Here is a 25541-nt window from a genome sequence, read left to right on the forward strand (position 1 = left end):
GAACATTGCTGACTTGCTTTAAGGCCTTTTTTGTTTTTTAATGGGGATAAATACTTGCTTAAGCTTTACTTATTCGTGATTCATTGGACATTGCTGGCAAAGCAGTTTTTTATAAAGGCAGAGTTGATGGACAAGACAATCAGACAATAGATTAAGGATCCCAATGCATGAATGGGACCCACCAATCCCCCAACTTGCACCATCAAAATCGTGTGGACCATATAATCCTTGTACCTAGTATTACACCACACCTTATCTTTACCCTTCTACATCTCTCACCCCCTCCAGGTGACAACCAATCCATGCCTTTTTATTTTCATTTCATTTTTTCAAATCTACCCTTTACATTTGCTGTCCTCCAATCCCTTATTTCACCACCACGTGTCTCCTACCCCAAGAGATTCTCGACACGTGTCGTCCACGGCAAAGTAAATTAGCGGTTGTCAAAGCGTTTCAGGTGGACAACGTGTCACCTCATAAAGACCAAATAGGACACGTAGTTAAGCTGCATGTGAGGGAGGGTGAGTGGAGGGGTGTTTTGGGAAAATAAAAAAAAAATTGTTTCTGAATACAAACTCTCTGGGTCAGTCCACCACAATCCAAACTCTCTCATCGACCACGATTTGCTTATGGTGGGGCCAGATTCGGACATGTGTGCCAATAGGGTTGCAGTTTTAGATGGGGGACTCTCAGCCACTAGTCTCTCCTCTTGGCTTCTCAGCCACAAAAATTCATCACCATATCTCTTTCTCTCTCTCTCTCTCTGTGAGTATCTTTCCTCCTACTACAAGTTGACTATAATATATAAATATAAAAATATATTTACATTTTGTGAAACTAAACTGTAGGAACTTGAAAAACCTGTTTGTGCTCAAACAACAGCCGCCTCTGTTTATTTCTTTTTTCTCATTTTCATTTTATAGCTTGAAAAAACTGCTAGCCCTTCAAACTGAAAGACAACCCATCAGAGTTTTCAATCATTTATATCTCATTTCTTCAGCCGGAAAGGTGTTTTTGTCTGAATCAGGAATTCGGTCTGACTCATTTTCTGAAATAATTTATCACAAGGTATTATCTTTATTTTCTTTCTTGGGGTTCTTCAGGGTGATTTCTTGTTTGATTTATTGTTTTATGACCAGAGAAAATATGAAAGATGTGATTTTTATATTAAATTTGTTGTTTTTTTTTGAGAAAAAAAATGTGTTGTTTCGAGTATCTGTGATTTTAATGGGCTAGGATTGATCTGACTCAGTGTTGTTGTTCTCTCCTGGTTTGGGTTTGAATCTTTCTTGGTTTGGTAGAGAAGATAAAGCTAATATTTTGAAATTTCAAAATGAAGATGATAAATCTTAGAACTCCAATCAAACTGGTTCTGCTCTGAATGGTTAGCTGATTGGTAGTAACCAAGTTCATCTAAATATTCCCACCAAAAAAAAAAAAAAAAAAGAAAAGACGAAAGTAAATAAATTGATGATTTTGCTGTTTATTGCCTTAAAAAAATCATAAAAAAGGGATGAACATGTGTTGCTTATGGTTTATATTATTCTATGAATCGGATCCTTGAGCTGTAGATTTGAACTTTCTGTAGATACTAGATACATGGTTCAAGTGTATTTTCTCATTATTATTATTTTTCTCCAGCAACCGACCTAAATATTCCAATTCAAAAACAGAGTTCAATTCTTGAAATGTTTCAAAATGAAAAAGTAACCAGGAAAACTAGCAACCTGCTCAGAAAACTTGAGTAATACAAAAGAAAACCTTTCTATTTTCTTTTCTTTGTATAAGAAAAATAGAAAATCACACTTGGTTACCCTTCAAAGTTCAAGACCCAAGTTACATGAACGTTTCGTTACAAGAAGATCAACATGATAGAGAATTATAGAACTTCAAATGGCCTTTTTTATTTCTTGCTGAAAAATGGTCATATTTATGATTCTTTGAAGATAGATTTTTCACTTTGTACACTTTCATGACATTTTTGTTCTTTCATTCAGATTAAATATCATGGATTGGTACTTTGGGAGTGGCACGGATGATCTTGTTGTCCCAAAGGATAGGGGATTATCGGATAGGCTTCCTTCACCTGATAGTTGGTCAACATGGGGAATATGTCCACCTGAAAGCTTTCCATCGCCTAACAAATGCATAGATTTTGATCATAAATTCACTAGAGAAGATACCAGCTTCAATGGTATTGGTTTATGTGATCAAGTTGAGATGGAAGATTCTACTCATGATAAATACCAGTCTAGTAGTTCAAGCGGATGTGGAGGACTGTCTGATGAATCTCGTCAGCGGAACATATTTTCATGCAACCGGCCTGATTATCAGCTTGACGACCTTGCTGGACTTGATCAGATGGATGACATTTTCTTGTACAAGCGTAACTTCTGGAATTAAAATACTTTGTTTAATTCCTGTAGGAAATCATGTAGAATTTCTTAGTTGTCTAAGTTGTGATGATCATGTATGGCATCTTAGGAAATCTAATGGAAACTCAACTGCTCCATTGTTTTTTTCTCATTCATCAATATAGTATTCAGCTATCAAAATCAAGAATCTGAATTGATATTATACTGTCATCTGTTCATAGGGCTTCCATTTTCTTTGTGGATCCCTATTTTAAGAAATAAAATTATATTCTCTCATTTATGTGCAGTATAGCTCTTCATTCATTAGAGAGAGAATGATGCAATAGAGCATTTCAATATCCATAGGATGCCCATGCTTCCTCTAGATGCTTAAGTCTTTATTTTCCAATCAAACTACTCCTTTATTCTTGTTTACATATTTCACCCGCGCTGGTTTCCCTTAATGCAGGAATTCTTTACTTGAAGATCTTCCGGGAGCTGAAAATCCAAATGAATCATTTTACTCTCCTGAATCCCCATGTGACATGATGGAATGTGATGATCTTGAGAAAGAGATGAATTTGGATTCACAAAGTTTTACAAGCAGTGTACACAGCGCAGGAAGCTCAAGGTATCTGAAAACACATGCCTTCTCTCCCTCAGTGGGTTTGGAGAAAGAAGATCCCAATGCCTCAGAGATCAATGCAACCAATTCAAACCGAAAAGATTGCCCACAAATGAAGGTGAGATATTCCATTCTATTTAGATTGTAAGTGTGGATTTATTAAGTAGCATCATAGATGCCAAAGCTGAGGGGGGCATGGTCGACCAATAGGAAGATTAACTGTTGTCGTTTACTGTTTGGGTTGGCTAATCTGGTGAAAGTGAGCGTTGCTATTTGAATATAGGGTACTGTTTCCTGTAGCTATGTACCAAAGTAGAAGTTCCGACTTCTGGGTTCTGTCATAGGGGGTTGTAGAACTGTTTTATTCTGCTTGTGTTTAGTCACAGTTTCTGAGAAACCCTTCAGGTCATCGCAAAAAGTAGTTGAACCTAAAAGCTCGAACCTTCTTGCTGTATACGGTTAAATTATATGGTTCAAATCTAACATGGATATCATGTACTGTGGATGATTTTCTTAACGACAGAGCCTGAAACTTAAATGACTAGAACTAGAAGAATGGTACTTGCATTATTTCATAAATAAAGATCTTCTACTTGTTTCAAACCTTGCTATTTATCTGAATCGCCTCTTCAGGGTCAATTATTATGGAGTTCATTCTCATACCTTCAACATGGAGCATAGTTTTATTCATATTTGGCAATTTTGCTCTGTTATATTTTCAAACTAATATCCAGGCTAGCATAAATCTTGGAAATACACTATTTTATTCTTTGACATATTAAGATAGGTTCCATTTAATATTTGAAATTCTGAGAGTTGTCGTACGTTTTGAACTATCTGCATCAACGAATTAGTCCTTTTTATAGATCATGCTGAAACCCAAGAGAGCATTGATACTTTATTTGGGTTGGTTAAATTGCCAGGACACTTGCAGCATTTTTGTTCTATTAATGCTTATTTTGCATGATTGGGCTTGACGTTGTTTGGTTAGTGTCAACTGTTTATTTCATCTGATATTCTTCCGCCATTGCCCTGTCTAGTCACTGCTAAACGTCTGCAATTCTATTGATTAACATGATCAATGATTAGAGTTACAACTGACTTTTTGTCCATTGACTATTTATAATGTTGGTGTTTTCTTTTGGTAATAATCTATGGTATCTTGTTAGTAAACACTCTTGAATGCATTGAATGGGCTTATTCCATCATTTTATTGTAAGCATTTGGTCTCAGTGGTTTGATTTTAATTCCTTTGCAACTGCTGTTGGAAATAAGAATACTATTCCATATAGGGGAAGATCCTGCAACAATATCAGTATGTTGTAATTTTGAGGCTAAATGAAGAGTCCAAGCGTCATTAGTTATAGCGGAAGCATAAAGCTTTCATGCTTACAGGACTTTAATTCTAGCAGAGCATCTGAGTCTTTACTTGGTGGCTGTTCGTTTTTGCATTGATATTTTTATTTACCTATCTTTTACCTTTCCTCCTTTGGCAATAGTTTATAGAACAGGACCATGCCATTCTATCTTTTAGAAGTTTTAATGGTTTGTACCTTTCAATGTTTTTACTTTTCCTCCTCCGGCTGTTCATTTCCGACACTTTCTTCTCTGTTTCTTTTTAAAAACAATGTAAAACATAAGGCAGACCAAAAAAAATTTTTCCTACATATTTGTTAGCAAAGAATTTTATTTTTTATTTTTACTTGTTTTGTTTTTCCATCATATTATGTGATATCTGCTTCATTTTCTAGCTATTCCTTACACTCTATCACATCACTCAAGTCACCCTTAGACCCAAAATCAGGATTTTAACACCAGACCAGATGGTTCCGATAGTGTGTTGATCTACTATCGATCCAAAAAGCTTAAATTGTTAGGTGCTGACATCCATATAAAGCTTACACATAAGGACACTTACCATAAGAAACCGATTAGTGACAAGAAATAAAGATGTTACTACTTTCCAGCAGTTCTGTCAAGGAATGATGTTTTGTCATGATTTCTTTTCAGTGAAGATTGTTTTTACGTTTTATATCTCACCATTATTGTATGTATGAGAGTTGCTATGTGTATTTGTGCTTTTGAGGGAGAGATGGGGAGAGGATAGAGAGAGAGGAAGGGGGAAGAAGAGAGAGGTGATACAGGATTGAAACATTGTTGTTCCTTAGCTCCTCTATTTATATTCATTTTCAATCAATTTTAGGATCTATGCCATTAGTGTCTTTTATTTTTTTATTATTATCAATGACTTAAAATATGTGTTGTTGGATTTACAAGGTTATCTAATCAAGATAATTTTTGTTTAAGGCACTGCCGAAAAAAGTCTTGGTCCCTTCTGGGCAGAACAGCATGAATGGACATATCAATGGGGATAAATCAGTTGAAGAATCTGTTCTGCAAGAACTCAAAACGGTGATGACACAGGTAACTTATATGCAGCGAGAGAGAGTTGAAACACTAGAGTACCACAAGGCATGGGCTGTTCTCTTAACATTATCTTCTTTGATGTCAAATTAACAGTTAACAGAAACGACACGCATTTGCGTTCGAGATTCTTTATACCGCCTTGCAAAGAGCTCGAAACAACAACATAGCACAGCACATAGCCAGGATGAAGACCTCAAAACGGAAATTCCCTCTTCATGGACAGCTCATGCAGAAACGACAAGGTATATTTTTAGCTGTTCCTTATTTTGCCTTTTTTGTGATGGTTTTTTTGGCTTATTACTGCAAACTAAACTAACCTTTAGGTTATCCCCACGATTCTGTATAAGCAAGTCAGAATCTTTTAAGCATGAGCATGCACCGCACAAGGTGAGGCTGTTTCTTAGGCAATTGGAGCCAGATTGTATGGTTGAATCTTTATTATGTGTGGAAGAGTTACCGAGGAAGCTTAGGAACCTTGTTATATCATATTAGATTTTGTATGGAAAGTTTGCCTTATTTTCTTCTGTGTCCTTGTACTCGTCCTGGTTGTACAGGCAACCCCATTATCCTGATGACTATAAGTATCATATGCAGGTCTGGGACAAAGAAAACCAAAGAATCGGAGACCAACACTATTGACAGAGCCATTGCAAACCTCATGTTCAATAAGTTAGATTTTCCTGTACAAGATCTCTCTCTTACTGCATCGTCAAGCTCCGATAACAAAATCATGGGATCAATGGAGCCACTGGATTGCAAGCCCTACAAGTCGCAAGTCCATCATTCAAATTCTCACCTAGCTCAACCAAAGGATGCTGAAGTTCCTGTCCTTGGCCGGCAGCAGGATCAATACACAATGGTGAACATGGAAACTGGTTTCTCAATAAAAGTTGCAGAAAATAACAAGTCTTCTGTACTGGATTTTGGGTCCATAGCTGGGTAAATGGGATTTTTGAAAAGGCCATTAGAAGAGTGACACAACAGTTGCCTTCTAAATATTTTCATTCTGTATATACCCTTTTAATCATACACACGACCAAAGGCTTAACTACTTGCTCCATCTCGTTCTGTTCAGTTTTAACTACTTGATCTATACGTTCTGTTCAGTTTTGATCTGCCTGTAAATGATCGTGATGATTGAAGAACTTTTTGACAGATATAGTTTTTCATGTTAAGGGAAGTTAGCATTAGCAATTTCATATATGTTCTATAAAATATGTAGGAGGAAATGGAACATATTCTCTGTATACTGTTCATTTTTGTTGCTATATTAATATTTTGTATTATTCAGATAATTGAAACTTATAGGACTGAAAACGGCAAGCAAACATGCTTTGCATACCTGTTTGGAGTTTGCTTGCAAAAGTGGTTTTGAAGGTTGATTTGAATCGATTTGCATCATATTTCCAGTTGCAGAGGATTTATAAATTTCGGTCTCTTTTTTAATTTTTTTTGGTAAATATATAAATTTACAGTCTTCTTGGTACCTTGGAAGCATCTAAGGTGAGCATCTAAGGTGCTATGCGGACGATGGTTCTTCATGGTCCCATCACTTACCAAAACTACTTGATTGGGGCCCATATTTTTTGGTCCAAAATTGGAGTTCATGTCCAATTGATTGGAATGGGGCTTCAGATTTTATGAAGAAGTGCAAAGTCCCATACCCTATCATAAGCTTGTAAAACTGAACACAAACCCAAAGTTTTATAATTTGGAATCTTGGTTCAACTTTATTTTCATATTTTTGTATTGCTTCTCCATAAACGGGTTTTGAAATGGAAAGTTTGTGATATGCCATCAAAAGAGATTCCAGGGAAAAAAGGAAGGGAAAAAAAAAAAATAGAAAAGAGAAAAAAAAAGAAAAAGGGTAAAGTTACATGTCAACTTTTTCTCATTCTTTTTTAATTTGGATTTACAATTGAATATATTTTTCCTTTTCTACTTGTAATATATATCGAAATATTGGAATTGAGTGAGGTCATAGTGATTTTAAGTCTACTTTTGGTTTACTTTCGATGTCCATTTCTTTTGAAAAACGAGGGAATCAATGTTGACAAGAAAAATAATAATAATAATTAAGGAATTGAAATTAAAAAAAAAAAAAAACTTTTAATAGAGTTGAGTGAAAGAAAATGAAAAAAAAAATATAAAAGGAAAACGCATGCAAAGTCAGAGAGACACGTGTAAATTCAATTTTTAAGTGAGTACTATTAAATAAATTTCATAAATAATAATAAATTAAGGAACACTATTGATTCTTACGTTTTAGTTAAAAAAATTGGTTTTAGCTTATAAATTTTAGAAATGAGAAACAAGAACAATTTGTGTCTTTCTTTCTGCAAATAATTAAATCCAAAGGGATATATATAAAATTTAATTCTCCACACCAATCAAATTGTTTGACTAGATAATAAACAAGTTATAATTCGCATCCACAAGTCAACTTTGGTGGAGGACTGCTTATTGGTTATTTATTTATTTATTATTATTTTTTTAATATTTCACATCTTCAAAGTGCAGGTGTCAAATCAAATACAATATATAATATATATACATACCTGATTTTAAAACTATTGGGACATTAAAATCTATATCCAATTGATATAAATGCTATGCACTTGGACAAGATAAAAACAAAAATATAAACAATATTCACAAACACCTATTCCTAGAAAAAAAAAAAAAATTGCAAAGTTGACATGATATTCTAAAAGAGATTATTGTCAAGCTTGTTTCATTAATTCATTAATCTATTCAAAAAGTAATGGCTTTTTTATAGTAAAAAAATGATTTAATTAAACAACCTGATATATTTATAAATACATATATCTTGTTGAATTATTTGTCTTAAACTAGGAAACATATATATACTATTATATTTGTTTTTTTTTTTTTAATTTTTAATTTTATTTTATAGGCTATACAACAATACAGATGAGTACTTCATGATAAATACTGTCGGATTTCTACTATATTGATATCCATCAATATGTATTTCTATTTTAAATTATCAAGTCAGATAATAAACTGCCTCTAATAATATTGTCTATGTTTTATTTCACACTAAATTATTATGTGTATTTTGATGATTGAAGAAATAGAAATGTCAAATTGCATTAAATTTAAAACAGAGGACCGCTTAAGTTTGAAAATTAGAAATTCATGGTGTGATAGCCAAAATTACTCTGTTTTTAGTTTCCAAAATTAAAATCTTGTTTAATTACTAATTATTATTCTTTTAAATAACATTTTCATAATAGCTAATCCCACCTATTATCTTATAATGGATAATAACTAGATATTGTTATGAGATTGAAGCACATGTACCATATTCTCATCTACTTAGTGATATATTTTAACAGATTAGATGGAATATACTTGCACAAGTATGTATAGGAGAATCAATACCCTTTCTGATTTCTCCATCGATGTTATGGATGTATTTATGTATCTAAGCATGCATGTATACATATATATATATATATATTTTGTCCCAAACCTGTTGGCCACATGTGTGTTTGTTTGTCTATTTGATGTACATAGTTCTGTTTTCCTGGGAGACAGAATCTAAGATATCTTGACACTAAATGTCCTTTAATATGTTGCAGGAGAATATTTCACTATATATATATATATATATACATGTGTATATGTATATGCATGTATGATGTACATATGCTTTCCAATCCGGTATGCAAGGCAACGAAAAAGCCTTAAAATCCCTTCAAAGCATACTGTTGAGAAAAGATTTACAGAGAGCAAAGCCGCAACTAAAGCTAACCACTACTTTATTTGTCCATTTATAGCTATAACTTCTAAACTAAAGCTTAACCATAATCCACTTCTCTCTAAACAAGAAAAAAACATTGAAAAATTGAAAAAAAAAAGGTAAAAAAAAACGAAAAAAAAAGAAAAAGAAGAAAACTCCAATTTCCAAGTATTTTTTTAAATACATGAAAAAAAACCAACATTCCCTCAACGTGCTATCCACAACTATTAAAACTTGTTCATAAATATTCATCCTCTCTGCTGCATCTCCATCTGATTCATATATATATATATATATATATATATATCCTTCAGTCATCCTTCAAGCTTCACAAACCTCTTCAATGGCGGTTCCACAACCACCATTACCACCACCATCTGATCATAATCATCATCGTTCTCCGGCCAGGCCTCTCATATCTCTCCAACCAGCACATGCAACAAAAAATCCATCAAAATCAAAGAAGATTTTCCGGCGAGTCCGCTCTGTTTTCCGGTCATTTCCAATAATCACACCATCATGTAAAATACCAGTTTCGATCAACGGAACCCGAATCAACGACGGACACATCCACGGCGGGACTAAAATGACCGGAACAATTTTCGGGTACCGGAAGGCTAGAGTGAACTTTGCAATCCAAGAAAGCTCTCGTTGCGTCCCTGTTCTTGTTCTGGAGCTCGCAATTCCGACGGGAAAACTCCTCCAGGACATGTCAATGGGGCTTGTGAGGATAGCTTTGGAGTGTGAGAAACATCCATCGGATAAGACCAAGATTGTTGACGAGCCTATTTGGACATTGTATTGCAATGGAAGGAAATCCGGCTATGGCGTCCGGAGAGAACCTACTGATGATGATTTGGCTGTTATGCAGCTGCTTCATGCCGTTTCCATGGGTGCCGGAGTTCTTCCGATCGAATCCATTGATCAATCCAACGGCGAGCTTACTTATATGAGGGCACAGTTTGAATGTGTTGTAGGGTCTAAGGATTCTGAGACTTATTACATGATAAATCCTGATGGAAATGGAGGACCTGAACTTAGCATATTCTTTGTTAGGATTTGAGTTAATGTTTGTTTCTTGGGAAAAAAGAAAATTGGGATTTGGATGGAAAGAGAAGAGTTATCCACTGTAATGGTTTTTTCACTTTTTCTCATTGTGCATGTATAGGGAAGAAAAAAAAAAAAAAAAAAGACTGTATAATTTGGTCTTTTTGAGAGCCAGAAATGTTAAGAGTAATTAACTTCTTAATTCTAAAGATTGTGAAGTTTAGATTTTCAATTCTGTATTTTGTCTTTCATAAATCTTGAAATTCATAAAGAAAGAAAACAATCTCCAAAATTTCCTCTTAAAGCATTTTTTCTTTTCAATGGCTAATATTTGTTTGGATGGGGGGAAAAAAAAAGGGAAAGAAGAGGAAATTTGTAAGGTTTTTTTAGGGCTTTGACTTGTAAATATGGGCCTGGCTTGAACTAGTTCCTCCCTATCCCTTTGAGTAGGACAATTGTAGAAGAGAATTCACAATTCAAATAAACCAAATAAACCAAATTATTTCTATTACTTTCCCAAGCCATCTAGAAAAAAAGAATTCAAGAACCAGAAAAGAACAAAGGAAAATAAATTAAAAAAAAAAAAAAAAGGTTTCATAGAACTTTTGACTTGTCTTTATTAAACACAATTAAGAAGAATACAAGACCTGAAAGTGAAAGCTTCTTAAACAGTGGCTAAGGAATAGGGATTTCCAGCAAATAAGATTTCATTGAATTGCCTATAATAATTTGTCTAGAAACGTTAGAGTTAAGACTTTTTAGTTTTAAGCTAAACTAATATATGTACTTTACAGTTGATATTTGAAGATAACTTGAAAACAGAGTAAAAACTAGGTCTAGTACTTTTGACTTCGAAATAATACTTGCTAATTCTTTGTTTTTCGATGTTCTTATCTAATTTAAGACTTCCTTTACCATCAAATATGATCTTGTCGGCTGAAATACATGTACACATACAGATATATATTTAATTTATAAAATGGGTCAGATTAACTTTTTTTCAAAATTCTTTAGTTCTCATTTGTCACTTGGTCAAAAAGGAGAATATTTTTTTATTTTTATTTTTTTTGCTGTGCTGTAAATTTGTAATTATAGAGCACCATTTTACAACTTTGAAAGAACAAAAAAGTTTTATAAACATGATTTGGTCTTCAATATATATATATATATATATATATTCCATGCACTATGAATATATAATAAGTATAATCTTCTGTACGTGTAAAATTAACACTGACTTTGCTTGATCAAAGAGAACGTTACAATGAGTTGGATAGACAGGGATGTTATTTGACCTTCAATATATATATATATATATAGTTTACTTAATTTAAACTACTTATTAATTACCCATCTTACAAGTTAATCTAAAATCTCCCTCACATTTCCCTCCAAGTAAAAGGTCCTCCTTTTCATTTCTCAGTGTCTTTTTTTTTCATATATAAATTGGATTCTATACATAAAAAGAGTGTCTTCCTCATCATCATCATCAATTTCTTCCAATTCTGAGTGAAGAATCAACACCTTTACCAACACCAGCTGCAAAAAGCCTTGCAATCTCCAACTGGGTATTAGCAATGATCTCAGTTCTCTTCAAGTCCATCTCTCCTCTCTTAGCCTCAGCTTCCACTCTCATCCTCTCTATCTCCCTCATTGTCTCCATTCTTGCTTGTTCCGACTTCACTACCACCTCGGCTAGCCATCGGATGCTCTCTGCCACTCCATACTGTTCCTTCCTTCTCCTTTTCACATTCTTCTTCTCCATTTTCATCTTCATTTTCTTGGTTCTCAACCTTTCCTTCTCGCTGTAGAGTGCCGGTGTGCTGCTATCTGTCTCTATTACTTGAGGATTGTTTTTGTCCGATCCATTGTCCGATAAGTTTATTCCAGCTCCATCTTCCTGGTAACATATCATTGCAAACATGAATTTTACTGATCATGTTATAGTTATAACAATTAAATTGATGTTGTAAGGGTATGTTAAGCTTTAGAAACAGTGACTTTGCCACTGTATTCTTTCGAGATAGCTAGCTAACTTGCTGCTAACTATTTGTGACGTGTTTGATATATAATGATTTCTTTTCATTGCCGAGGTTTAGAAAGCTTTTGCAAAACTTACACATTTTTTTTTTTTTTTTGGGATCACAAAAGGAGTTACTAAAGTAATAGTACCTTCTTATAGGATTAGCAAGTTCGAGTATATTTTCACAACCGAGGTAATTAATTAGAAACCTCTAGGCTTGGTCCTGTGGAGTTAATATATACATAATCATATATATTATAAAGCATAACAGATATCTTTCTCTCCAGATAAAATTAAAAAAAAAAAAAAAAAGTAAAAAGAAAAACAGAGAAATGGGTTATCTCTGAAATCATCAGGGGATGAAATATAGCTTAAGTATTGTCATAATGCTATTATTTTTATATGTTGGAAAAACACTAAAAAAGTTTAATAGAAAATGAATATATATATATATATATATCTAGAGAGAGAGAGAGAGAGAGAAGTTGGAGGATTATGGAGGTCAACAATAAAACACTGACCTTTGTCCTTCCAACACCATTTGATCCATCGGAATTTTGTTGGGCTCCATGAGGAGGTGGAGCTAGAGAAGATAGTGGTGGTTGTGGTGGTGGTGGTGGTTGATGAGGCACCAAAGGCGAAGGTTCCAACAGCATCAATGGAGGGTTCGGAGGTTGTGGAGGAGGAGCAGGTAGTACAGCAGCCGGTACCGGATTTTGAGGCTGCGGTACTACGGAAGCAGCCGTAGCCGCCAACGCCACCGGGGACGGTCCATTTCCACGTAACAAAAGATCAAGACGAGGGTATAGAGGCCAAGAAGAAGCATCGGCAGTGGCAGACTCTGATCGGTACCTTTTCTTCATGGACTCGATCTTGTTCTTGCACTGTGTTTGAGTCTTTGGTGATTTTGTTGAATTAGACCTTGATGAAACATATCGAGCAACATCTTCCCAATCATGGCCTTTAAGCTTTGCCCTGTTTCTAAGAACCCATTTTTTCTCATAGGCTTCAAGAAGGCTTGATACTGCTCCTTCACTCCACTCATCTCTCTTTAACCTATCACCACCACCACCACCACCACCACTTCCACCAATGTTATTAGTACCACCGCCGCCACCGCTTGAGCCGAGAGGTTTTCTCGGAGACTCTTCCTTAGCTGTGACGGTGGTGGTTGTGATGGTGGTGGTGGTGGTAATGTTGTTTGGAAGGTGAGAGGGATTTTCTTGGTTAGTTTCTTTGTCCATCGCTCCCCATATTATTGCTGAAGTTTTACCCTTTGTTTAAGCTGCTAACATCCACACACAACCCACCAAAGAAGAAAAGTCTAAAGCATAAAGGGAAGAGTAAAGAGTGGGGTGAGAGAGAACCACTAGCATTTTAGAGAGGAAAAAAAAAAAAGAATGGCTAGCATTAGTGGGGGAACAACAAAAAAAAAAAAAAAGGGAGAAGTGAAGTGGAGAGAAAGAGAAAGAGAAAGAGAAAGAGAGAGATTGAACCACTAGCATATTAGAGAGAAAGGAAAATTAAAAAGAAGAAGGGGATTTTTGGGATTAGTGGGCAACCATGAGAGAAAATGGGTTCAACTTTTGTCAAATGAGTTAATGATGTTAACCTCCCAACTTTTTTTCATTGACACTTTTTAGGGGGGGAGGTGGTGTTATTGTGATTGCGGGTATGTTGGTTTTATTGTTGTGGTTGGGTTTTTTTGGCTGTTAGCGTTGATATGAAGCCAACCAAGACATCCACTGGACCTATGAACAAGGTGGTGGAATGGTGGTGCTTGGTGGGTCACTCACGTGGGTTTGTCACCCACTCTCCCCAAAAAAACCACAATTTCACCATCTTGGTAATGGTCTTCTTCTTCTACTTCTACTATTTCCACCAATACCCAATTGAGCTTTGGTTTGTTAACTTTGCTTTGTATTGTTTGCTTTCACTCACTCAATTCCTTATTAGTAATTTTGCCCTTTTGATCCTCCTTTTTAATTCCTTATTAGTAATTTTGCCCTTTTGATCCTCCTTTTTAGCTTTTTTGCCTTTATGCCCTTTTGAAAAACCTTTTGGTGGAGTCATGACCCACTTGAGTAACTTATTAGATTAAGAAGAGAATTTTGAGTCTTTATGTCTTTTTTTTTTTTTTTTTCCCCTCTCTCTCTCTCTTTCTATATATATATATATATATATAAAAACTCTCTTTCAATTGGAAGATATTGATTCTGTCTTTGGCCAACCAATTAAGAACCATAGACTGAGCGACTCAAGAAGGTTTTGCCGAGTCATTTTTGCTATACAAAAGATTACACTTTTAAGCCACCCAAAAAAGTTGTATGAGGAACAAAACCATCAAGCTCGGTTAACAGGAGACTCTTAACATTCTTTATTTTCCTCCCTCTCTTCTATATATTTTCAGCAATAGCTTTGATGTGCTCACTCCTTTTGTCTTGTTTTTGGACCTTTTTTTTTTTTTCACTTTCTATCTCATGGTTTCATATATATTGTACAGATGCTAGAAATATTATTAAATGGTTCTGGCATCTTACCTTTTTGTTTTTTTTTTTTCCCTTTTTTTACATGTGTATACGATACTTTAGAAGATGTACAAATGTTTAGAAAATAGTTCATACACAATAACTTATTCATGTAGTTTTCATGATTATTGGGATAAAAAAAGGCATTGTATTTTTACTCCCATTGAAATCAAATAGCTAATTAAATTGATTGAGAGCTAATCATATATATATATATTGCATTTAATTAATTTAGTGGTTACAAAGTGTCACAGCAAGGGAAATATAGTTTATTTCACCATAAGACCATTAGAAACAGAGGAGGGTGGGGTAGAATCGTTTCCTTCCCTGCCCCAAATTTCACCACTATTTTGCTCCAACCCCGTTTCCTTATTTCAAAATCCCCAAAACCAATCTTAGTTAATTACCTATTTATGCCACTTCTTTTAAATCTCCTCAGAATGTGGTATATTTTCCATTACAACACAACACCTCTCCAAATTGCATATTTTAACTTAAATTTTTTTTTTTTTGAAACTTTGTTTTTTATATAAGGATATTACCAAATGATAAGGTGTACCATACCACTATAGTAAGTGAGCAAAAAAGCATCATATATTAGATTAAATGGGAAAGAATTAGTACTATTCTTTTTTCTTTAGGGAAATTTGGAGTTTAAATAGTAGCAACTAGAAGGCTTTGCAATTTGGAGTCTCTAATCACCACACATAACCCCCCACTACTCCTTCAATATATTTACTTTAACATTGAAAAAGTTGTTTTTCCTCTAAACCTTTTGTTGTTTTGTTTTTGTCTCCTCTTGCTTTGATCAAACAAGTCTTTACTCTTTGGAAAAACTTTCTACAAACATTATCAGCTACCCAGAATCTTTTGTTTCTTATTTCGCATATAGTTAGCATTTTTTTTAATTTTTTTTTCCCAATTCCTTATTGCAACTACGAAAAGCAAGGAAAAAGAAACAAATTCCTCTTGATTTCCTGTTCATGCCACTTTTGGACAAAAGCTTCTGAAACTGGTATCTTTTCCATTGTGACAATGGTATTTGTCATTGTTTTTTTTTTTTTTTTTTTTTGGGTGGGGAATAAATACACCCTCAGGTTGTTAATTAACTTAAAGACAGAAACATTAGATGGGAACAATTTCAAAGTTTAGAAGTGCAAAATAATCGCTAATTAACTTAAAGACAGAAATATTAGATGAGAAAATTTTCAAACTTCAAAAGTGCAACATAACCGCTAGAAGGAGGGCTTGAACCTCCGACCTTGTGGTTAACAGCCACACGCTCTAACCAACTGAGCTATTCCAGCATGTTCGTAGGTCGGTTAAATTAATAATTCACTCAATAGTTGATTTTTTTTTTTTTAAAGTAAATTTTTATTTATTTATTTATTTTTCATTCGTCAATTCAACAATTTGTGGTGGTTTTTTGTAATTGATATATTATTTTTGTAGACTGCCTTTACGTTGCTCAGAACAGTATCAATTTGCATAAATTAACTAGCTTTTGCTAGTCAATCATGTCCAAAATATTATATTTATAAATGCAGCCATATATAATCCTTAATAAGGTGGCCGGAGGCCCCCTCACCTCCTCCCCAAAAACCCAGGAAAAAAAAATATATATATGAAAGTTGTTCCAATGTTTTTGGTTACTCTTAAGTCAATATAAAAACGTCATTGTTAATCTCCCTAGATGAAGTATTTGATGGGTGTTTTGGGCGAAAGAAATATCAATACGCAATTTATGCAAAAACATTGAAAAGAATATTTGGGTGAAAATTGCAGGTGAAAACAAGTTCTTCATGATGACGACCTTTCTTTCTTTTTATTTTTTTCAGAGGATTTAATTATATATTCATTGAATATATAATAGTTTAGCATTAGGTGTGAACATCTTATTGGGTATATATTACAAGAATATAGAACCAAAAAAAAAAAAAATATTATAGGTGAGGTTCATTCATCTTATATTAATTTTCTTACCCCTCTTGTTGGGTTTGAACATTTTGCTATGGAAGACATGTATATTGAGCAAAACTGGATGTGACTCTGAATACAGACAAGATTCTTTATCATAGGAAAAAAAGGGAAAAAATGAAATAAAATCAGAGAAACTAAATAAATAATATAGTTATATCTCCATCACAAGAGAAAAAAAAAAATGTTTGAAAGAAACATAATTAGCAAATAGTGGGCAAATATTGATCAAGAGTAGTTTTTTATTTTTGTTTATTTATTTATTTATTTTTTCTGACATGATTAAAAGTGCATTGGTATGCAAAAAGAGAAAATGGTGGGGTTTCTAATTTCTGTTGGGGGATCATATTTCAAGACAGCACATATCTTTTCAGACATTCAGCTGCAGTGGGGGACAAAGTCAATGACCATTAGACTAAATTCATGATAGTAAATAGACTAATAAATTATGGAAATGCATTATTAAGGTACTTTTTTTTATTAGTTAATCTACACAAACCTTAAATCTTAATAATGAATAATAATCTTTCACAGTTTGACCCATTAAATTAAGTGCTGATGATTTCTCAAAAGGTAGACTAGCTTTTTGCTTAAATTACCAAATTAAGTTATTGCTTGCCATTATCTATATTTAATATATGCAAAGAATTATTCTTTCACACTCTTTTATAATTTATTTTTGGAATATTATATGTAAACGCAACATAGTTCCACTAAAGATTTGCTTTATGTAGTTGGAGATATATTTGGTTGAGATCATTGTCATTCAACTTATTAGTGAGTGACGGATCTACAATGAAGTCCAAAAGCGTGTTTGAGGTTCTATACTCACAAATCACCTGTTTTTCTTTCGAATAATTTAGACCAATAATTCACCGGGTTTTTACAGAGAAAGGCTTGAGGAGAAAAAGGCAAAACCATAATATAAAGGAACTTAACGATTGCCTTTAATTGGGTCTATAACATATCTAGCAAACAGAAGAAAAACCAATCCTTTTTTTGCACATTCTATTCTTTTTTTATTAAAAAAAAAGAAAAATCTTTCGATGAGAAGGCATTTTCTTTTTACCTAAATGTTTCGAACTATAGGAGAATCAATTCAAAAACAAAAAATAAAAACAAATGAGAGGTTTCGACATGACGGCCTAGATTCCACATACTCTCGGATAAAAGGATGTTGCATAAATCTTGAATATAAAACTATTTTATATTTATCATATATGTCAAAATATCCAATTATCATTTTTTTCTTTGTTAAAAAAAAAAAAGGCGCTGAAATTTGTGACAACTTAATAAGAATATTATGTGTTAAAAAAGGTGCTACTTGTAACTTTCGATGATCGAAGAATATCAATAGAATTAAAGAAGTAATTAATTTGAAGAAACCAGAAGCTTAAAAATTGGATTAGGTTGAATAAGTCAACTAGAAATGGTGCCAAATTCTTGTATAAGATAAAATGTGGGATGTTAATGGATTGGCGTGGTTTATTTACCATATTAGATACAAAACAAGGAAAATCAAAAGGGGGTGATTGCATGCTGAGAAAATAGTTTCTCAATCAAAATCCAATTAAAAGTCAGAGTCCCGAAAGAGTCTCTTTTATGCTGCAGGTGCAGGTGATTCTTAAAGCCTTTAATTCAAAGATCTGAATCCAAATCCAACCGTCCAAGCAATTGAGGCTGAAAGGTTTCCATACCATTTGTTCAGAAAAGTGAGCCTTGGTGGATTCTTTCTACCTGGATTCACACTGCTTTTTCCCATTAGCTAGATGCTTGATCAAACTGCACCTGCCTTTGCTGCTATTTTATTTATTTACTTATTTATTTTTAAGTTTTGATTGATCACGTAATCATTTCAATTTAAAATATGGTTTACAGATGTGATTTAATATTAATTTCTATATTAAGATGATTATCAACTCTTTTTCATTAAATCAATTTATAACAACTCTTAGCATGTCTCTCAACTTTGAAAAATTAAAATCTATTCAACAAAGGATCTTATCATTAAAATTTTAACATAAAACACCAAGATTATCAAGTATATTAAAATTATTCTTAAAAGAATTGTTCATAATTCTTTCATCAATTCTACATTTTATAGTTATGGCATTTCCAAATAGAAAACTGAGGTTGGACTGTAATATAAACTTGATTATCACTCGTATAGATTTGATGTAATATATATATATATATATATCTATATATATATGCATACATATATATAACGTATCATTTTAAATTTAAATAATTCATATATATATATATAAACAAAATTTATTTTCATTGGGCAAAAATATTATATTTAAATTTAAATAATATAAAAAACTATTTAGCTACATATAATTTGCCAAATAAGCTTCTAATGTTGAATTCCTAATTAAGAGTTCAACCTCTTTCAATGAACAGTTTATGTCATTTACAACTGTAAAAATGATTTGTTATATAGCCAACCAAAATATAATATATATCTATATATAGAGAAACGTTTTCATGCATCTTAAATTTCATTATTTGCCCATGGAATTAACCACGAAGAGGAAATGTTAATTGCATTAGGGTTGGTTACATTTTAGTAACTTTTAAATTTAGGTCTTAAATTTTTAATTTGTTTCATTTTAATCCAAACAATTTTTTTTTACTAACAGTGATTATTAATTTTATCACATTTAATTAATATGAAAATATAATTCATTGCAATTTAGATCTTTTGATTTTAATTTGTTTGCTATTTTCAAAAACATTATCTTTTAATATTACTCTTAGATTGTCAACAGCCGTTTATCAAAAATTCAATGGATTAAAATAAAATAAATTGAAATTTAAAGGTCCCAATTTAAAAGTAAGAAATTTGAGAGCCAAAAATATAATTTTTTTTTTAATTATGGATATTAAAGTGCAACTTTCCTAAATTATAGATACAAGTGCAATGATCCCAAAAATCATCATGAACTACTGCTTCTTAGCTTCTGATAATAACCAAAAAAAAAAAAAAAAAAAAAAAATCATAGGCACCAATTGTATACCGAAGATTTTGTCCTCAGTCATCATCGTGTCCAGGAATGTCCGTGGAAATAATTGTTCTCGACTTCATGCATTTAACATGCAAAACATCCTACAAAACTTAGAATTCATGGATTTTGAGTGTCAACAACAACTATTTACAATTTCAATAAAAATAGATTAATTAATGATGACAAACTTTTATGAAAACATGCCAGACCTTGAAGGCGAATTAAAAATTGTTTACATATGCTAATTTTTGAATTATTTTATTTTTATAATTTTAAATATTATATTTTCTATTGGGCAGCGATAAATATTCTTCCATAGGAGTTAAGTGTGGGATTTGAAACCCCCTCCTCTTTCTGGGAAATGGGCTGGTACGGTGATACCATACCATCCTTAAGAAGAGACTGAAAATTATTCCTTTGTTTAATAACAAATTTGATGTTTAAATAATTTGGTGACCAAATCAATAATATTATAAAATTATGAAGACCCTCCTAACAATAAATTAATCCAATTTTTAAAAAACAAAGAAAGAACAAAATGCCTATACCATCCAGAAGTATGTGGCTTTACAATCAGGAAGAAAAAAAAAAAAAAAAAAATTGCTCTCAGCTGATCTACTTACAATTCCCTACAATTGGTAGCCTCTCTGTATCAAAGTTAGCCAATGGCTCCTCCAGGTACAGAACTTCAACGATTGATGGGGCCAGGGCCCGGTGTTTTGGCTGCTTTGAATTTCTTCATGACCCATATGCATATTATTTTCTTCCTTAATTTCCTATTCATTATTCAAATTAACTGATAAAGTCGAGCATTTGCTACAAAGAGCCAGATGATCATGAAGTAGTAGTACTCCTGCTTCATCTTGTGCTTACCTAATTCTTTGATCCTCCACAACCAACATCTATTTCATTAGCCTCGTAATCCAGAAACCTTCTATATATTTCCAGCTCCTTTTCGAGTCTTTTTTTTTTTTTTTCTCCCTCTTCATGATAATAAGCTCATTCAAAAGTTGCAAACTTGTATGGTCAGGTTCATATTCCTCTTCGTCAATCATTCTCCAGTACCCCAAGACTTGCATTTGAATTTCTGCTTTCTCTTCCTGCAGCCTACTTATCATTGCCATTGCCTTGTTGGCAGCTTCCGCTGAAGCATTTCCCACTTCTTCTAAGTCGTTGCTTTGTTAGAGTGTGAGAGTAATTCCCACATTCGTTAAATATGGGCTGTTAAAAGGGTATAAAAATGTTTGAATCACTTCACTTAGTCGGTTTGATTGCCTCAGTGAGCCCACCTAGCTGCGGTTGGTCCAAAGGTCTCTACGCGTGTTCTCATAACAAAGGCTCCTCTTCTGTGCGTTCATACTACCAATCAAATGTATCAAAATCTGAATCGAATTCATCCAAATCTGAATCTGAAGCAAATGTATCCAAATCTGAATCTTTCAACCATGGCATCGCATCATTTTGGTCTTGCAACGTCCTCCTATTCCCGAACACACTCCAATCATTTTGGTCTTGCAACGTCCTCCTATTCCCGAACACACTCCAATCATTTTGGTCTTGCAACCTCCTCCTATTCCCCAACCCATCCACCTCATAATTTCGTAAATTAGTCAGCCTCAACCCACTCCTCTCATTTTGGTCTTGCAATCTCCTCCAATTCCCGATCCCACTCCTATCATTTTGGTCTTGCAACCTCCTCCTCCTATTCCTCAACCCATTCTCCTCATAATTTCGTAAATTAGTCAGCCTCAACCCACTCCTATCATTTTGGTCTTGCGACCTCCTCCTATTCCGGAACCCACTCCTATCATTTTGGTCTTGCAACCTCCTCCTATTCCCCAACCCACTCCTATCATTTTGTTCTTGCGACCTCCTCCTATTCCTCAACCCATCCACCTCATAATTTCCTAAATTAGTCAGTCTCCCACGGTTGTTCTCTGATCCACGCTCCAAATCAATCGCATCCAAATCCGTTCCTAGCGGCTGATCATTTTGGTCTTGCAACCTCCTATACCTCAACCTGTCCACCTCATAATTTCCTAAATTAGTCAACCTAAGTGTGACAAAGGTTTCAAGGTCCATATCCGCATCCATATCCATTCTATGCATTACTAGCGGCTGATCATTTTGGTCTTGCAACCTCCTCCTATTCCTCAACCCATCCACCTCATGATTTCCTAAATTGTTCTCTGATCCACGCTCCGAATCACTTGCATCCAAATCCGTTCCTAGCAGCTGGTCATTTTGGCCTCGCAACAAAGTTTCCTGTCGACCAACAGAGTTACTGATTTCTTGTTCAGTACTCAAGGATCCACGCTCCAATTCAATCGCATCCAAATCCGTTCCTAGCAGCTGATCATTTTGGTCTCGCAACAGAGTTTCCTGTCGACCAACCGAGTTACTTTCAAAAAGCCAATCAATCGTATCCAAATCCGAATCTTTCAACGATGGCATCGCATCATTTTGGTGTTGCAACCTCTTCCTATTCCTCAACCCATCCACCTCATAACTTCCTAAATTATTCAGTCTCCCATGGTTGTTCTCTGATCCACGCTCCAAATCAATAGCATGCAAATCCGTTCCTAGCGGCTGATCATTTTGGTCTCGCAACAGAGTTTCCTGTCGACCAACAGAGTTACTGATTTCTTGTTCAGTACTCAAGGAATTCCCATAACTTCTGATGATGAGTAACAAAAAACAAAAAACATAAGCACCGACCATATACCAAAGATTTGGTCCTGATCCATCATCATGTCCAGCAGGAATCTCCATGGAAGCATCCATAGTCAACTCAAGCATAAATTCGAAGACACCGAATCCTTCCCCACCATGCTGCCTTTCCCATGATATCACCAAAGCAAAAACAGAAAACGATCCAACACCCAATAAATCGTATACCTTCCGTGATCTCTTTCCCCCTGTATGATGAAGTTTGAGCCCGGGATACTTGGTAAAGAAAATCACCATAGAGAATAACCCCAGCAAAAGTAACTTCACAACGGCAATCACCAAGAAACGCGTCTTACATAACTTCATCTCACATAACCTCTCAAACATATCATTACATATCAGAGGCTTATACACAAAGAAACCAACACCGAGACTGAGAATAATAAAACACATGCCTTTCAAGCTTGCGTGATCTTCAAATTGCATCTTCGAGAAGGATCCTTGGAACAGTAAGATCAGGCCTCCAGCAGCAAAGATTAACCTTAGAACAGTCCGTACAATGTTTTGGAACTCCATTGGTAGCCACAGCAATGACAGATCAAGAAAAAAAGCTTGTTCGTGGAAGCCAAGGAAAAAAACAGTTGGTCAAGATGGAGTAGAGAGAGAAACATAGAACTTGAAAAATGTGAGAAATTTTCAATGCTCCTGGAGCACTGCTCCGGGGATACCCCAACTTTTCCGTACAATAATGTTTTGGAACTCCGTTGATGGATAGACCAATGGAGAGCGAGGAGAATAAGAAAAAAAAAAAAAAAGTTTTGTAATGACGGAGGACAGAATTGGACTTAATGTTCATCGCCTGCTTCTAGGATTAACATTATTTATTAAGAGCTTGACTGCAAGTCAACATGGTCCAGACGGTTAAGAAAAGAAAAAATTAGTATCTGAAAATTCTACGATGGTTCCATAGCGTTGAGATGGGGTCATAAACATCGACCGACATGAAATATGTGGTCTTCAATGCTTCGACATGGGGAATCTGGACCAACATACTCATTATTTTTAATATATATATAACTGGGGATCCACTGTAGAAAAGTAACCCAAGTAGGACAGAGGCAGCAGGTGAGATGCTTCTCGCTTTACCTTTTTTTTTTTTTATTATTATTATTATTATTTTTTTTTTTTGGTTGGGGTGGGAGGTGTAAATGAGAAGCTCCTTGCATCTATTCTAACAAGTGATCTTCTTTAAATTTCAGTATATTGTTTTGAGCAATTTGGATTACAATCTTAACATATTAGATTTGTGATTTCCTCTTTCTTCTTCTTCTTATTTATTTATTTATTTTTTTTTGGGTGACTTCCTCTTTTTTAGGATATTCTGTGCGATTTCAAATTTATTTGTTTGATGAATATTTTTGTTGAAGCCACCTTTTTTAAGTGATATGTTAAAGCTAACCTACAATCTGTAGTAAATAATTTTATACTAAAGTATTGTGTTTTTTTTTTTTTTTTTTTTTCCCTTAATCTTTTATACAATATTTGGTTCAGTTCTTTTCCCTACTTTACTTGAAAACCGAATCTGTTATTAAATATAATAGTGATAAAAGGAGCTATTCAGATGTTTGCCTAGAAAAAGGGATAGGACTCTCACTCCTAAGAATGAAACCGGTGAAATCAGTTACTTACCCTAGTGCTACTCCCTGGCTTCCTTCTTCCACAGAAGACTTGCTAGAGGAGCTTGTGTCACTTTCTTGCAAATTGGAATCTCTTTCTCTAGATAGAATTAAGGAAAAAAAAAAATTAAAAAAAGCACGTGTTACTGATACTTGGTCACTATGTTTATATGCTTTGTCATTTTGATTTTCTGATTTGCACTTTTAATTGCACAAAAAATAAAAAAATGTATACATATATACAGTCCGTCTATGGTGCGAACGTTACTTATGCGGACCACAGTATTGGTGACGGTTTTTCATAGTGTTGGTGACGATTTTCTAAGAAATTATCGTTAATACTATGAAAAACTGTCACTAATACTGCAGTTCTCATGCGGACCGTCCTCATCATAAAATTTCCATATATATATATATATTATTGATCTTTTTTCAACATTTAGCTCACTCGAACATTAGTCAACAGGTTTAAATTGATCTTTTTAGAACTTAACCAAAATTATGTAACACATTTTTCATGTTGAATAAAATTTTTTGGAAAGTCTCGCATTGGTTAAATATGGGAATTAAAGATCCCTATCGCGCAAGTCAACCTTTTAGGAGGTAATTGTCACGTCATGGTGTTCCTACTACTCCTCCTCTACCCGGCCACTTTATAATTTCCCCTTTCAACCATTTTCCCTTCGGTTTCCTTTTTCCTTTTTTTTTTTTTTTTTTTTCCCTTATCAGATAATTCCACGATGGTTCTATAGCTTTGAGACCCGAACCACTCAGAAGGCTCTCTGTACACGTGGAGTACGAAATTCGCTTGGGCGGTCGATAAAATGGCCCACTGATCGTTAAAAGTTCATTAAAGGTGGAGCAACTTTCTTTTTCACGGTTAACTCTTGAAAATTTTTGTTTGTGTTCATAAGCAGCGCATGAGTTTGAATCGTTGGAATGGTAAAAAATTTAGAAGGCGAAAAATTTGGATAGTTTATAATTTAGGTAACATATTAAAAGAAAAAAAATTTCTTTTTCACATTTGCAAATCAACCTCATTTGTTTCTACTAATCGTAAGAATTAGAAAGGCAAACTTTCATTTAGATTTTTTAATTTTGTTATAATTATATCTAAATTTAAAATTTTTAAAAACTATCATTAATTTTTTTTTTATTTTTTATATTTTTAAAAAAATTATCTATTAGTTTTTGTAGTTTCTTACTGGTCAATTTTATGAAAAATTTTATTTCAACTTTTTAATTTTGTCCGTTAGATAAATATTTATGGAGAATATACTCAGAAATCTTCTATTAGTTTTTATTATTTAATTTTAATATTTAAAAATTATAAATATAATTATAGTTAAATTAAAAAGGTCTAAATAAAATTTCTCTTTAATTTTAATAGTGAAAAGTCAAAATAAAAATTAAAAATTAATATTTAATAAT

At 33.7% G+C, this 25541-nt stretch overlaps 3 protein-coding genes and 1 non-coding gene across 5 annotated transcripts; 2 read left to right on the plus strand and 2 right to left on the minus strand.

The window, feature by feature from the left end:
* The first annotated feature begins 818 nt into the window (after positions 1-818).
* Positions 819-6701, plus strand: LOC107404949 (protein LNK3). 2 transcript variants are annotated; one of them, XM_048469674.2, is made up of 7 exons: positions 819-1068; positions 1998-2378; positions 2824-3097; positions 5287-5403; positions 5500-5648; positions 5730-5793; positions 6001-6187. In XM_048469674.2, exons 2-7 carry the CDS (start codon positions 2008-2010, stop codon positions 6043-6045), a joined length of 1020 nt encoding a protein of 339 aa, XP_048325631.1. In that variant the 5' UTR covers positions 819-1068; positions 1998-2007; the 3' UTR covers positions 6046-6187. The 2 variants fall into 2 exon arrangements, with proteins under 2 accessions (XP_048325631.1, XP_048325630.1); XM_048469673.1 differs by lacking the exon at positions 5730-5793 and having other exon boundaries at positions 821-1068; positions 6001-6701.
* Positions 6702-9282: 2581 nt separating this feature from the next.
* LOC107404953 (protein MIZU-KUSSEI 1) lies at positions 9283-10381 on the plus strand. The gene has a single exon (XM_016011963.4). It carries the CDS (start codon positions 9519-9521, stop codon positions 10236-10238), a length of 720 nt encoding a protein of 239 aa, XP_015867449.2. The 5' UTR covers positions 9283-9518; the 3' UTR covers positions 10239-10381.
* Positions 10382-11442: 1061 nt separating this feature from the next.
* Positions 11443-13663, minus strand: LOC107404950 (trihelix transcription factor ASIL2). The gene is made up of 2 exons (XM_048471031.2): positions 12767-13663; positions 11443-12122 (listed from the first exon to the last, which is right to left on the minus strand). The coding sequence occupies exons 1-2, from the start codon at positions 13487-13489 to the stop codon at positions 11712-11714; spliced, it is 1134 nt and encodes a 377-aa protein (XP_048326988.2). The 5' UTR covers positions 13490-13663; the 3' UTR covers positions 11443-11711.
* A 2343-nt stretch (positions 13664-16006) lies between these two features.
* Positions 16007-16080, minus strand: TRNAN-GUU (transfer RNA asparagine (anticodon GUU)). The gene has a single exon. It is a non-coding gene; the product is annotated as a tRNA-Asn (tRNA).
* Between the last annotated feature and the right edge of the window lie 9461 nt (positions 16081-25541).

The sequence above is a fragment of the Ziziphus jujuba genome, chromosome 8 (assembly GCF_031755915.1).
Source record: "Ziziphus jujuba cultivar Dongzao chromosome 8, ASM3175591v1".
NCBI lineage: Eukaryota > Viridiplantae > Streptophyta > Magnoliopsida > Rosales > Rhamnaceae > Ziziphus > Ziziphus jujuba.